Source organism: Dermacentor silvarum, chromosome 2 (assembly GCF_013339745.2).
Source record: "Dermacentor silvarum isolate Dsil-2018 chromosome 2, BIME_Dsil_1.4, whole genome shotgun sequence".
Lineage (NCBI taxonomy): Eukaryota > Metazoa > Arthropoda > Arachnida > Ixodida > Ixodidae > Dermacentor > Dermacentor silvarum.
The window spans coordinates 137,673,350-137,687,708 of record NC_051155.1 but is presented as its reverse complement, the minus strand read 5'-3'; the positions used below and the strand labels follow the sequence as shown (position 1 = coordinate 137,687,708).

At 44.1% G+C, this 14,359-nt stretch overlaps 1 protein-coding gene across 1 annotated transcript in view; it reads left to right on the top strand.

Annotated features, from left to right (window-relative positions):
* Positions 1 to 14,359, top strand: part of LOC119440421 (potassium/sodium hyperpolarization-activated cyclic nucleotide-gated channel 4-like) — a 200,464-nt gene that overhangs the window by 14,110 nt on the left and 171,995 nt on the right. Inside the window, exons 4-5 of the mRNA XM_049662915.1 lie at positions 449 to 729; positions 9,508 to 9,657. Of these exons, the coding sequence (XP_049518872.1) occupies positions 449 to 729; positions 9,508 to 9,657 (431 nt within the window). The remainder of the gene's footprint in view (positions 1 to 448; positions 730 to 9,507; positions 9,658 to 14,359) is intronic.

Below are 14,359 nucleotides of genomic sequence, written 5' to 3'. Positions count from 1 at the left end.
TCGCCCTCAGGCGCGCGCTCATTGGCTGGTTGAGCAAAATCGGGTGAGCTGATTGGCTGATTGAGCACTACGTCACGTGAAGGCAATAGTTTCGATGAAGTGATCGTCACGGAATACGTCTCCTGGTGTTGGACATAATATGAGCAAAGTGGGCCGAACAATTGCAGAGAGCACTTATGAATGAAATGCTTTGTGAATGCGGCCTCTGTTTGTCATTGGCCGGTCGCCTAACGATACGTCCAGCGTCTCGATTGGCCGACATTGTGTGTTACGAAAAATTCTAACGTAAGACTGTTTTGCGAATACGGGCTCAGTTACGGCGTTCGGTCACTGCCACGCACGGCGGTCCGCTGGCAACGCCATCGAACGGGTGCCGTCTGCGTCATCCGCCATTGCGGGCATGCACCTCTTAATACCAGCACTTCTCTGAGCTCATGCGCGCGTGCAGGGGTGATCGTGGAAGAGGACTACGAGCGCGTGGTGATGGACCCAGGCTTCGTGGCGCGCAGCTACCTGCGTGGCTTCTTCCTCATTGACCTGGTGTCCACGCTGCCCTGGGACTACATGCTGGCTCTAATGCTCGTCCTGGCGCACCACGAGGCCGACGAAGGGGACGCCTCGTTCGCCAACACCGTGCGCCTCCTGCACCTCACAAAGTTCCTCAAGCTGCTCAAGCTGCTCCGCATCACCAGGCTGGTCCGGTACCTCGACAACGTCGAGCAGAACTATGTGAGTCCCCCCTCATGGCACGAAGGAGGATATGGCGCAACACGCATGCGCTTGCAGAATGTTCAGCGGCGCAAAACGTACGAGGAAGAGGGCGCGAACACAACAGAGCAATCAGCAAGAGAACAAAGCGAAAAGCGCTTAAATATTGGGAAATCAATTATATGGACACTTCAGGTGCATTTCTACTGTCGCCGTCTCCGTGATGTTCCGTATAAAGTTCAAGGGCGACAACATCGTCACCACGCCGTATGCTGCATGTGCTAGCGAAAGCCGACGGTGACGGCGGTGAGCCGACGGTGGCGGCTCAATCTCGCCCGCGCAAGGGAGGAAAGCGGGGAAGAAGCGCGCCGTATTCCGTCGCGCGCGAAGCACAGGGGGAAGGGGAGAGAAGGGGGGGGGGGTATGTTTTTCTCCTGTGGCTGCTGCGAGGCCTTATCTTGAAAGTGATCTTCGATGGGGACAAAGTGCGCCGAGGGTTCATAGCTTCGCGCGCGCTGTGTCTTCGCCGCTTAGTTGGCGTTGAAACGAGAGGCAGCACGAAGGTCAATTCGCTCGCTGCTGCTGCCACGCCTCTTCAATCCATGCAGCGTTCTGACAGCGAGTGATATGTGTTCATGTTTGTTCGTGCGCGCGTGACGCCATGCCTGTTAATTCAGTTAGTGAGCGAATGTTTACAAGTTTATACGGCCGATAAACTACTATCGTGTCTACTATCCTGTATAGCTGTCTACTAATTTGTTATTGCAATCAATGTTTCGCCTTTCGGGCTGAACTGGGACTTTTGTAAAGAAACGTTCGTTCTTATTCGCTCCCAACAACCACGCAATCTTCGTTGTTTGTGCTCGTCTTCTGGTGTCTGTTCTCGTTTCGGTATGTTTTGCGCTGCTCAGTTTTATGCAGCATCAGTACCAAATTAGTTCGAACAAATATAGCAAGTAATTGCGCTCAGGGGGACAGATCTAGAGTAGCCTCAAGGGGGAGGAGCTCACCAAAACAGTGTCGCGACAAGGGATGAGGGGGGGGGGGGTAGTCGTAGCTGACTGCATACTGAATTCCTCAGCGCTGAAGTGCCGCCATGTATATAGGGAACAAAGGGTGGAGGCTCTGGATCCACCAGTGATAGCGCTCTGTTATGTCTCAAGGGGTACGCCGTGCAATGACTGGCCTATCGTCACAGCACTGCCAAGTCACCTCTCTAACGTGAGGGGCCGAGTTCACAGTTTTTCATTCTTGAGTGGTGTTTCTTTTCGGCTGGCTGCCCTCGCTAATATGTTCAGCTTCACGATTGGTGACAGCTGCTTTTGAGAGCAGTACTAACGCCCAAGGCCGGGATAATGTAACGGATCTATTGTAATTATATTTATTTTCGCACTTTGTCAGTGGTCAGAGCGGCGCTCCGCCCACGTTATCACCGGGATCGGCTTCCGTGAACGGTGGATAAGAAATAATTGGATCTATCGAAACGAATCCGTATGTTTTACTGCCCTATAAGGGCTTAATTCACAAAGCTTTCTATTCGTAACTGCTGTTTTTTTATTGGGCGGCCGCTTTCACTAATAATGTGTCCAATGTCAAGGCTTGCTAGAATCTGCTGTCATAACCAGTTCTAGCGCGAGAACATTTTTTTTTCTTTTTGCGTGTACAGGCCCCGATCTCTGTAACAAAATCGACAATTCGACTAGTTGCTCGTAATGATAGTTAAACCAGAAGCGCAAGGGACTGGTGCGATATGAAGAAAAGGAACCACAACGCAGTGCTGTGTTTTCGGGGTGATATTCCATTGCGTCGCGTCAGTTCCATGCGCCATACGTCGTAAAGCTACTCGCTTGTAAGTGATCTTTGCCACTTACCGACAGCGCTCGGTATGTGCAACATCACTTTTGGCTGGAAATTTTTTAAAAGCTAGATTTGTACGTAAGGGCAAATTAATTCCAGCCAGTCGTAATGCTCAGCATCGGATTAACCTGAAGGGTAAGATGGCTGCAACCCCGGGCCCCCGAATGCCAAGGGGGCGCATGAAAACGGTTTTCTTGACGGGCCCCTCCACAATGTTGAAAGGCTCTCACTATGGCTCCGCCGGAAATTTCAGTTATACACTTGAAGTTGTAACATGCCGTCCAGAGAGTGATCTACTGCAATAATTATTCAAAAAGAAAGTTTAGTAGTAACTGAAATAGAAGCAATGAATGTTTGGTGTGAGGAGGCGACCTGCACAGAGGCTCTCTTCTCTCTCTTTGCTCGACCAGCGCCCGCAAGTAACCTTCCTCTTTTGCCTTTTCCTATATAAGAGACGAGGGTTCACTTCCACTTTTTTAGCAGCAACACTAACAGATTGATATTTTTGTAATTGGTTCATAGCAAATGACGTACGTAATATGTCCATCTCGTGTTTCCAAGTCGACCTGCAATGCTTTTGTTGACATGACGGTAGGTAACCTAAATAGAGGCATTATTGAGGAGAAAGGCGAAATATTACTCTGTCATTCTTGATTCCAAGCCAGACATCTCCCACGCCGACCAGCTTCCCATTGTACTCAGATGCAGGCTACGTAGTGATGATCACAAAAGGTTCATTGGGTTTGTACAAATTGTATCATATTGTATCATAGGCTGAATATACCTGGCAACCACCATGTACTTTCTACGTCAGGAGCGCAGCATTTCAATGGAAAGCTACTGAGGCCACTCCTACGAGAATGCAAGCAACAAGGCAGGGAAATGCAAGGGCTTGCTGCGCATGTAAAGGAGAAGCCATTGGCTATTTATGCAGCTTGCTGCGGTCATTCTTTAAACCTGCTTGATTCTTGGAGTTTTGATTGTTGTGTCGAGGCAGTCAATTTTTTTCGCTGAATGCAAGAAGTTGTATGCGTTGTTTTCCATAGCGCTGGGGCTACTTTTTGAACAGCCTACTTTTTGAACATGGTAAATCGTTGGTCGAATACAAAGTGGTATTGGAATGCTGACTCGTGCACAGAAATTCTTGCAAATTTCCGACGTATAGACGATTGTCTTAGTATTCTGGGGCGATGTGAAGGTGAAACTGGTAACACCCACATCGACGCACCATCTATCCTCGAAAAGCTGCCGAAGCTCGAAACTGCTTTCATTGTAAATTAGTGGAACGAGGTTTTAGAGAAGTTTGACAAGACCAGTGTGGCACTTCAGGAATCCTGGTTTAGAAGTTTCAACGGCTGTTGCCTTTCTACATTCTTTAGACGCGTATGTCGGCGCTTTTCGCCCTAAGTATATTTCTTAGGGAAGGACAAAAGGGACTGAGCATCATAAGCGCTATAAGTCTGAACGCACGTGAGGCGCCTCGACAGAGTTTACGGATCGGTGAAGGCCACGAGATATCCGGCCGCAAAAAGTTCCAGATAGGTACGTAAAATGCTATTGATAAATTAAGTTGAGCAAAGCGTGATCGAAAGGCTACGTACACTAACCGTCGCGACTAATTTCAGCTTTTTTCATCTCTCAAGGAAGCCTCCAAGTGCAGCGCGGAACTCATCAAGCAGGCTGGCGAATTATTCAAAACATACAGAGCCGATCTTGACTCAACATTTTCCGCTGAGGTAGCACATGCAGTTCTGTCACTATCTGCATCGCCGCACATCGCGAGATAGTACCGCTCGTGGCCACATAAAAATGATGGAGCAAACAAATTCTGGGAATTTTTTTTCTAATATATCTATTGCCTGTAGCATTTATTTGAATATTTCAGTCTTAAACTGGTGAAACCGAACTCACATTTTAAAATCTTTATTTGATTAGGAATTTCCTGTGGTCCACCACCTTCGGTGAAAGAAAAAAAAATCATTTCCTAGCCATTAAGTTCATCGAACGGGAATCGTTAAGGAATATTTCTTTTATGAACAAATATCGGAGTTTACTAGTTGCAAAAACACCAAGGCGCAGTTTTAGATGTGACCTTTGTTTATGCTCCCCTATAGTGGCATTACCTTATCTTCGTATGAGATTAATATAAAGTGCCAGGGGCCTACTTTTTATTCTCGTCCTTTAGTGGTGACCGCGGTAAAAGGTTGTTCAGGCTTTGTGTTGTCTCTTTCATCAGGTCTGAAATGTTTGTCAGAATTGTGCACACTATAAACCTGTAACCCCTTTTAAGATTCAGAGACGTACATTCGCTTTCTGCTATTCGCTTCATATGCCAGATATGAGGAGCAATTTAAAATGTCCATGCATACCTAAAATGTTTTAAAAGCATCATACATTTGACGTGTTGGTATTCCATACTTGTGAAAACAGCGAAAAATAAAAGGAAGCAGATGAGGATTAGACAATGCTGTCCTTCTAGATCTCCTTTTTGTTCCTTGCTATTTTGCGCTGTTTTCACAAGTACTAAAATGTTTGTTGCTTTGCAACACGTGTTTTTCTTCTTCCACGGTGATGACGATGTAGCAGTTGGTGGATTTGTAACTAACCTCACGGTTAAAGGATAGTGACGTGCCCGTTAAACAATAAACGTTATATACAACCCTAACAGAAACGAAGAAACACCTTATCTCAAAGCGGAAACAATGTTGCGAACGCTACATCAAGATGCACGATGCCCTCGTATGCCGAGACAAATAACCTTTTATCTGAGAATAAACTTGAAAAGAGGAGGCGAAACATGCAACAGTGTAAATACTTGGCAGCTTAACCGATCATCACGATTGTCGTTATCATAATCATCAGCATCGTCACTTGCGCACCGAGGCAAATTTAGCCCCGAGCACCGAAATTCCTTAATCCGGCACACCGACGCTGTGCCTAATATTAAAGAAGGTGGTCGGCCAGTGAAGACCACTTAAGAACGTAAACCTTTATTAAGCCGGCCCCAGAACACGTATTACAAAAATATTCTTCCTTAAGAACGTCTTCGTTATAGCAGGCGTCAGTCAATCGTGATACCGGATATTATTAGGGAGGAGACCGGCCAAAAGCAAACAGCGCTTACGAAGATCAAGCTTCGTAAATTCAGTCCCAGTCCTCGTAATGACGAAAACGTCCATATGCTGTATTTGTACGTAAGGGGAAATTCCAACCAACCCCGATGTTGGACAAATCAAAATTTGCGAAAGGTCCCAACCAATGGCAAAAAGCGCTTACGGACAAGAAAAGCTCTTACGCTAAAAATTCTTTGTAAGGACGAATTCTAACCAGTCCCGTTGCTGGACATATTATTAGCTAAAGCGGCCGGCTATTTACAAATATTACTTTCGAACCTAAAAACTTTGTGAATTTGGCCCGATGTTTTCAACTTCTACGGACTTCACTATGAGGCCCGTATTCGTAAAAATATCATATGAGATTTTTGTTCGTAGGACAAAGCCTAGTCTATCCTGATGCTTGACGTATTGTTAGCACAGGCGAGTGGCCAACGTCGAAGGGCAGTTACGAACGAAAAGCGTCGAGAGTTCTGCCCGTGGACTATATATCGGTCAGGCCACTCGATTGGGTCCATTGCTGCGTAGCAGTGTATACTACCAATAACCTACGGTTGTTTTTGTTTGACGAGGTCTCTTGCCAACTTGCTGTCAAAACTCGTGCAGTTCGAATAGCTACAATCACTGTACTCGAGAACAGGGGCCAGATTCGCAAAGCATTTCTTTCGTAAGTTCGCTTTGCCATTGGCCGGGCGCCTTAGATAATAATATCTCCTGCATCCGGATTGGCTGAAATTCTTTCCTACGAACAATTGTAGCGTAAGAAGTTTTTGTGAATTCGGGCCCAGAATTGTAGTGCTCAGTGCAGTTATGTGACAAAGAAATATATGACGCATCTTCAAATGATTCTCAGGGTGTTGTAGGATGGCCACCGCACTTTAGAACGCAGAGATGCTGCGCATACGAAAATAAATATTTTCATGATTCGGTGTGTTTGCGCGTGTTTATGTGTTTATATGTGTGCGTTATGTGTGTGTCAGTGTTTGTGTGTGCTTGCGTTTTTGTTGTGCGTGTTGTGTTGTGGGAATAGGACTTGGCTGGAGTTCCTCGTGATTTTAGTAAATATCTACGCGTGGTTCAATATAATGAAAGAAATAGCGATGTGGCGACGTTGAGCGGAAAGCTGTCGACGGGACGCACAGGCGTAATTAAACCGGATAAAAGGAATATCAGGCAAGTTATGTTCGCAAATTATTTGCTGCAGACCCCCTGCCCCCCCCCCCCTCCCCCCCCCAAAAAAAAAAAAAATTGACAAAATCACGCCAAACCAATTATTCGTCTAGCACAATGAGCTGCACCCCTCATCTTAGAAGTCACGGCTTCTCAGCGAACATGTACATTCGGAGCACGAAAAATTACCTCACCTGGAGGTACTCTAGCACTCTCTGCGAAGCCATTTGATCGCTTAAATTAACTTCTTGTGGTATAACGAGTGATATATTTTATGGAACCATTAAAAAATTTATTGGGTTTAACCGATGCGAGAACGTTTTCTCCATCACTCGACCCCTTCACCTCAGCGGACGCTAGGTGGACAATAAGCCATTGCTCTCTGTTTGCTGACGAACTAAAAATCGTTAATTTCTTTATTTACTGGGTTGAAGACCCATGTCGCAATGGCAGAAAGGCAGCAAGGCGCTCGTTGCCCGAGGCTCGAGCAATTGACGCAATTTTAAAAACGCCATACGTAGTTTTAGATGTTCGTCGACAAAATTTCGTTTATTTTTTCGCTCCGATTTCGAAACCGGACGCTCGAACAGAGCCGGAAGCACTGACGACGTTATTCTCGACGCTGTCCTGACGTAGAGCGGCTCACTGCAGTAGCTTGTTGAGACATCCGATCCATTATCGCGTTTTTGCACCGCGAGCTACGATAGGTCGCCGATACAGGAACTTGAAAGAAAATAACGATAAGAGACGTGGTCATGCGGGAAACCCGTTGACGTAATGAAAACAAACGAGGTGGGCATATCACCACGTAGGTATCGCTTCCGGTGCTTTTCGTGCGCCTAGTTTGGGTATGAAAGCGGAAAATTTTCGTCAACAAATATCTTCGATGGGGATTTTAAAATTGCGTGAGTTGTTTTTGCCTGCTGCAGCGTCCTCCTCCACTACTGTTATTACAATGTTTCCGTTAAGGCCAGTAAATAAACGATTGATTAACTAATTTAGTTAATCAATTTTAGTTAACGAACGGACTGCAACGACTACTCAACCATCTAGTAGTGGCTGCCGTTCTTAAAGAAGGAATACACAAGAAAGCACCAAACAACAAATTGGGATTTTAAAATCACGAAAGTTGCTTTTGCCTCCTGCAGCGTCGTCCTCCGATACTGTTATTACAACGTTTGCGTTAAAACAATTAAACAAACAATTGAATAACTAATTTTAGTTAACGAAAGGACGGCAACGACTACTCAATCATCTAGGGTCTGCCGTTTTTAAAGAAGGAATATCTAGAAAAAAAAAGCACCATCGCGTTGATTACATCTTATGATTTAAAAGTATGCTTCCATTAAAATAGATCACGCTGTAAAGTTTTTTTAGATTACATAATTTTTAAAACTTCCATGCTGCATTACTCTGAGAATCTGACAACATTTGCACGAAAATCGGAATGCATAATCGTCTAATTACCATTTCGCTAATTACCTTTTAAACTAATTACTTTGCGGTACATAGTGCAATTTAGGAATTGTAGCCAGTTACTTATTCAAGGGCTGACACCAGTTTTGATATATGCGCTCCCAAAATGTGCGACAAGGTGCATTGGTGTTCTGGATATTTTTGTGTTTAAGTGCATAAGAGGGGTGTTCTCTTTAAAAAATGTAAGTGGAACATTACGTTTTTATGGCAAGTTTAACCATGTTTACCTCAAAGCTATCGCTAGCTTCAAATTTCGCATTACAAGCGCCCGTCTAGGTAATTCGTGAACAAATAAGTTGTGACTTTTACTTTTTTAGCGTACGAAAAGGGACGAGAGAGAGAGGTACGGCGCTATGGAAGAGCGCTGTGTCCGCTTCGTACCTCTGTCTCTCGTCCCTTTTCGTACGCTAAAAAAGTAAAAGTCATGGAATACCAACATGCCCAAACTTACGCTCTTTCAAATAAGGTATATATATTCGTTTTACTTTGCAAAAGTGACAAAACGGTTTTGTATTTTGTTTCACTACGCTGAATTTGGCCAAAGGGCGCTGCAACTACGAAAAGTCCGCTCCGCTAAACGCATAACTGAACGTGAAAATCGCCCGCCGCTCCGCTGTGGCATGGCGGGGCAACTCATAGCGGAGCGGACCGTAAAGACGGTCAACTAAAACACTCTAATGCAAGGAATCGATTTCGAATGACTCGCGGCTTACGTTGTATTGGGTTGCGTTAGAATGAAAATTAATGAAAACGCGTCTGAACTGCTTCCAAGCTACCTTCGGTGCAAGTCTATCATGCAACTATGATGCATTTAGGGAAAATTATTTTGGTAAGGCTCGTCACAATCGTTACATGTCAGAGATGTTGGGGGAAGCTCAGAAAAAGCATGGCGCGGCAGATGAATGTAGGTAAAAGAAATTAGATTTCAAGAAATTGTTAACAGCATCTTATCTACAGTATTTATAGTAGACCCACTGTTCGATTTGCGAACTAAAGAATCTTCGAAATGAACACTCATCCTGTTGAGTGACCCTGTACCGAGTGTGGTCACCTCGTGTGACCAATGTGGAACCATACGTATACAAGAATTTAAATGTTACTGTGGCGTTATTTTCCACGTTTATGTGCACACCGCGCATTTTACTCGTTATGTGACGAAGGTCTTGTTTGCCATGCGTCGCAGTTTTTCTACTCAAGCGGCGTGTACCTGCGGCTAACCAACTACATCGGGCTGCTGCTGCTCATTGGCCACTGGAACGCGTGCCTGCAGTTCTTCGTGGCCAGAATGCAGGGCTTCCCGCTGGACTCCTGGGTCGCTCGACAAGGCCTTGTGGTAAGTGACCCAGTAGCAAGCAAGCAAATATTGCGCGCTACACTTTTTTCAAGATGCATTGCAGCTCAAGCCCTGCTAGTTGCCACGAACCAGCTTCCGGCGCTTATGATTCGAAGCATCGTCTTCACACTGGGTGTTGCTTAAAACGGAGGTTTAAAGAGGAACGTGAATATGAAATGTTGATAACAATACTGACATTGTAAGCCAGTTTCGCCGTGAGATGAAGCCTGGCGCACTAAGAATGACGCGAATACGAAACATGGTCGACAATGCCATGTCCTCGCGACACAACGACTTGCGCTAACTCGCTCGTTAACGAAAGTTTGCGGCCACGCAGGACTGCTTTCTCCTTCCATTGGCCTGAATTACGCGCTGCCCAGCCGTGCGATTCCGGAAGCTATCGAATCACGCCGTGTTGGCTTCTTTGAGTGATTGCAACGGTAATCATACGCACTACAGGATTAGCTCAAAGGAGTAAAAGGGGCGGCTCTCGACGGCGAAAGATGTCCTAATCACCGTATAGGTAGTGCGCTGCGGGGAGTTCATGATGCCATCGAGTGTGAGCTCGCTTGCCTTGTCTACTGCTCAAGTTGCAAATAAGCTGTCTTACTTTTATTTGATATGTGCTTTTGGGGCCTGCAAGAACAGGGCTGGGTGAAGATACTTTACAAATGTATCATGATACAGATACAAGATTCTGAGATACACGATACAAGCGGACTAAATTGTATCCGTATCCGATACGATACTTGGCATACGTATCTTAGAGAACTTCAATACATTAATTATTTCTTATTATAGCAGCAATGTAGAGGCCGCTGCAAGTTAAAAGGTGTTTACTGGCGTATTTCTTATCTCCTTCTAGCCAGACATCCTTATTTTGAAGTTTAGTCTATTGACACGTATATACAAATTTTTTTCCAAGTTCTAACAATGATCTATATCGCATTTAATTCCGCAACAATCTACGGGGCTGGTTGTATGTGCAGAAATTAGTGAGAATACGCTGCTCAATCGGGAATTTTTTCATGCCGTCTTTATCATCGGCACAGTGCATTGCTTCGCGGTCCATTCGTGAAGTGGGTCAGGTTCTTTTATATAGTTTTGTAATTGTGCCACATTAAGTTTCGGTATGTAATCTGCATATTACGCAATGAATAGGTTGCACGTGTTACGTGGAGGTAACAATGTTTATAAAGAATACACCGCGTTGTTTCTAGGCGTCAGTAAAACGGCAGTAAATATAGCTTAGGATACTTCTTCTTCTTTCTGGGGTTTTACGTGCCAAAACCAGTTCTGATTATGAGGCACGCCGTAGTGGAGGGCTCCGGATTAATTTTGACCACCTGGGGTTCTTTAACGTGCACTACAACGCAAGCACACGGGCGTTTTTGCATTTCGCCTCCATCGAAATGCGGCCGCCGCGGCCGGGATTCGATCCCGCGATCTCGAGCTCAGCAGCGCAACGCCTTAGCTGACTGAGCTACCCCGGCGGGTCATAGCTTAGGATATGTAGGTATTAATGTATTTAGAAACATAGACCCTAGAATGTTAAACGAAGAAGCTTGGCGAGATTTGTCCCCACCCAGTTTCAATGTGGGTGCTCACATCATCATCATCCTTATTATCACAATAGCACAATGGGTTTGCAGCAACGTTCAAAGTGTGCGTAACTCTAGGTGAAGGCTGAAGCTCGAGCTGGAGCAGTATACGGCGCTGATGAAGGTCTTGCAAAATGTGCATCTTAATTTGACTTTGCACTGGTCAGACAAAGAAACGGTATATCATGTAGCAGCATACAATCTTCAACATAAGATAGCAGGCCGACTATCATTAGCAGTGCTCAGCTTTTCGGTAGAAGCTTCCAGAAACTACGCTCGGAAACGGGTGCGGGATATCTCAGCGATCGTCCGCATTTGGCAACACACTCATCTTTCTCATTCGCCTTAAGGTGCATTAATAAAATATCGGTAGATGTCCGCAACCTTTCAAAAACATTCTGTCTTGGGGTAGGAAATGTGCAAACGTGCCACGCAACTAACCAGTAAATATTACATAAACGGACGCGTCGACAGCGGCAGAAAAGCTTTAGTCCGACGCTCCTCCTACTCGCCTCACGTGAGGGGTGATGCGGTAAACTACGGTGCGCAGTGTGAAACAGCGAGGCGAAGTCGCGCCATCGTCGCTGGCGTCGCCGTTGTCGTGCTGCCATGCTATTGACGACGCATGCGTGGCATGCGCGTGGAGAATTAGAAAGCATCCAGAGAAGCTCAGTGCGTTTTGTTCCAGAAGCGACGAAACCAAAGTGGACGAAGTTTCCCGCTCCGCTCACACGATTACAACGGAGCCAAGGCAGCGTTCTGGCTTCCACTGCAGGCATCAGAGTTGTGCGAACACATGTTAGCGTTCGTACTGGGCAGCTGTGTGCGTACCACGCCGTGGTGAACGTCAAACGAAATTTATGTCATCCTTTCTTAGGACGCTGACCGACGCTGATGGTTTCCTTTAATCACATCTCGTGTCCCATCGAGGTGCACGAAATTGGCCCCGTCTTTTCGTGCTGTTTCCCAGTATTCAATACCAAAACAACAAAAACAACAACAACAAGAACAAGAACAAGAACAAAAACAACAACAACAAGAACACGTTTTATTTCGGTTCACAGTATACACTGCAGACCGAGGAAGATTGGGCTAAATGTGTTTTGCAACACCTGACAAAGGCCCAGCCTCCCTTCGGTAGTTCAAGCAGACGCGGTTGCAGCATAAGTCTTACAAAATATTACACAACGTTACAAAGTCACTCAGTGGAATTCAAACAGGTTCCATGCCACACGCAATAATAACAACAAATACAAAACTAACATTTACGAAGGTAAAATGCATTTCTGCATTGTAAGTCATTATGTAGCATGCAAAAGAGCAGTTTAAAACATCAGTCACTGGTAGTTTCAAAGCGTTCATTGTACATATAGAAATCATATGGTCACTGAAGAAGAAAACAAGACAAAGGTTACGATACAGGTTCACATCTCTCCTAACAGCAAACTGTTAAAAATTTGACGGAAGGTTACCGTTTGAATGTTTCCTAATTAGAAGATTGATTTCTGGGTGACCGTTTAAGGTACGAGGTATAATAACAGAAAGTTTTTGAAGGCCATAATTTGTTCGTGTCGTATCAAACTCATAGTGTTTGTGTCGAAAATCGTAGGATGCGTTAACATTTAAATTCTTTTGCTCAAAATTTAGTTCATCATTTCTGACAAATTTTTGTGTATGAATTGATAATTTCTTTAGATATGTTTGTGGGATGTTCAGTAGGCTGTGTGTTAAAAACGAACTTTTCGTGCTTTCACGAAGTGATGGATTTTCAATGGCACGCACAGCTCTTTTTTTTTTTTTGAGTATGGAAAGTTTCATTACGTGAGTTTCTGTAGTCGTACCTAATAGTAGTATGCAATAATAAAAATGAGAGTAAACAAGCGAGTAATACAATAGGAGCTTTACTCGAACGCGTAATGCATAACTAAATTTATTGATGATGCCTATGGAACGAGCTACTTTAGTGGATAAATAATTGATGTGTTCTGACCACAACATATTTTCTTGAAATAAAACACCAAGAAATTTGATTTTTGATTTGCGCGTGAGCTAGCAGGTGTGATACTTCAAGTAGAAATAATTTTTAATGGTTTTATTCTTTGGTCTGAACACTACGTACTTTGTTTTGTTAACATTTAATTGCAAGTGATTTGTTTTAGCCATATTGCGAGTTCAGATAACCATACATTTGCTATATACTATAATTCTTGACGATCTTGTCCAGAAAAAAAGAAATAAAAATGCGTCGTCGGCATAAATCACAATATCTTTAGTACCTTGTATGTTAACTATGTCGTTAATGTATAGTAAAAATAGGACGGAACCTAATATAGACCCTTGAGGTACGCCTGTTGAGATTACTCCTGTGTTCGATTTGATATGATTTACAGTTGTGAATTGTTAGCCATTATTCAGATAGTTACTGAGTAAGTCTAACGCTACTACTCTTATACCATCATAACTCAACTTTCTTTTTAGTATGTCGTGTGCTACGGAATCAAAAGCCTTACGCAGGTCTAAGAAGATCCCTATTATAACGTTATTAATTTGTGCTTAAAGTTGTCAAGCATTTTTTCCCTTTATACCTAGTAAGGCCGATTCTGAGCTCTTGTTTTTTCTAAACCCAAATTATTGACCTACAAAAATGTTATCAGACATATAACTATATAGATGATTGTTAATTACATGTTCAGCCACTTTTGCGAAAACTGACAGCCCGGAGTTAGGTCTATAGTAATTTAGATAATTTCTGTTACCACCCTTGTACATCAGACTGACTCGGGCTAATTTCATGTCATCAGGAAAAGAACCAGAGGTCAGCATGGCGTTACAAATATGCGCCAGGGGACAGGCGATAATATAGGCGATCTGTTTAACTGGCCTTGTCATTACGTTGTCTACTCCAGGGGCGCACTTGAGCTTTAGAGAATGTATAATATTAAATATTTTATTTTGACTGCATGATAATAAAAATAAAGATTTAGAATACATTCCCGTCATAAAGCTCGCGGGATCTAAGGAGTCGTAATAAGGTTTATTAGGTGTACCTGCAGTTAAAGAGTGCGCATTCATTCGATTAGCTAAATTGAACCCATCTAAAA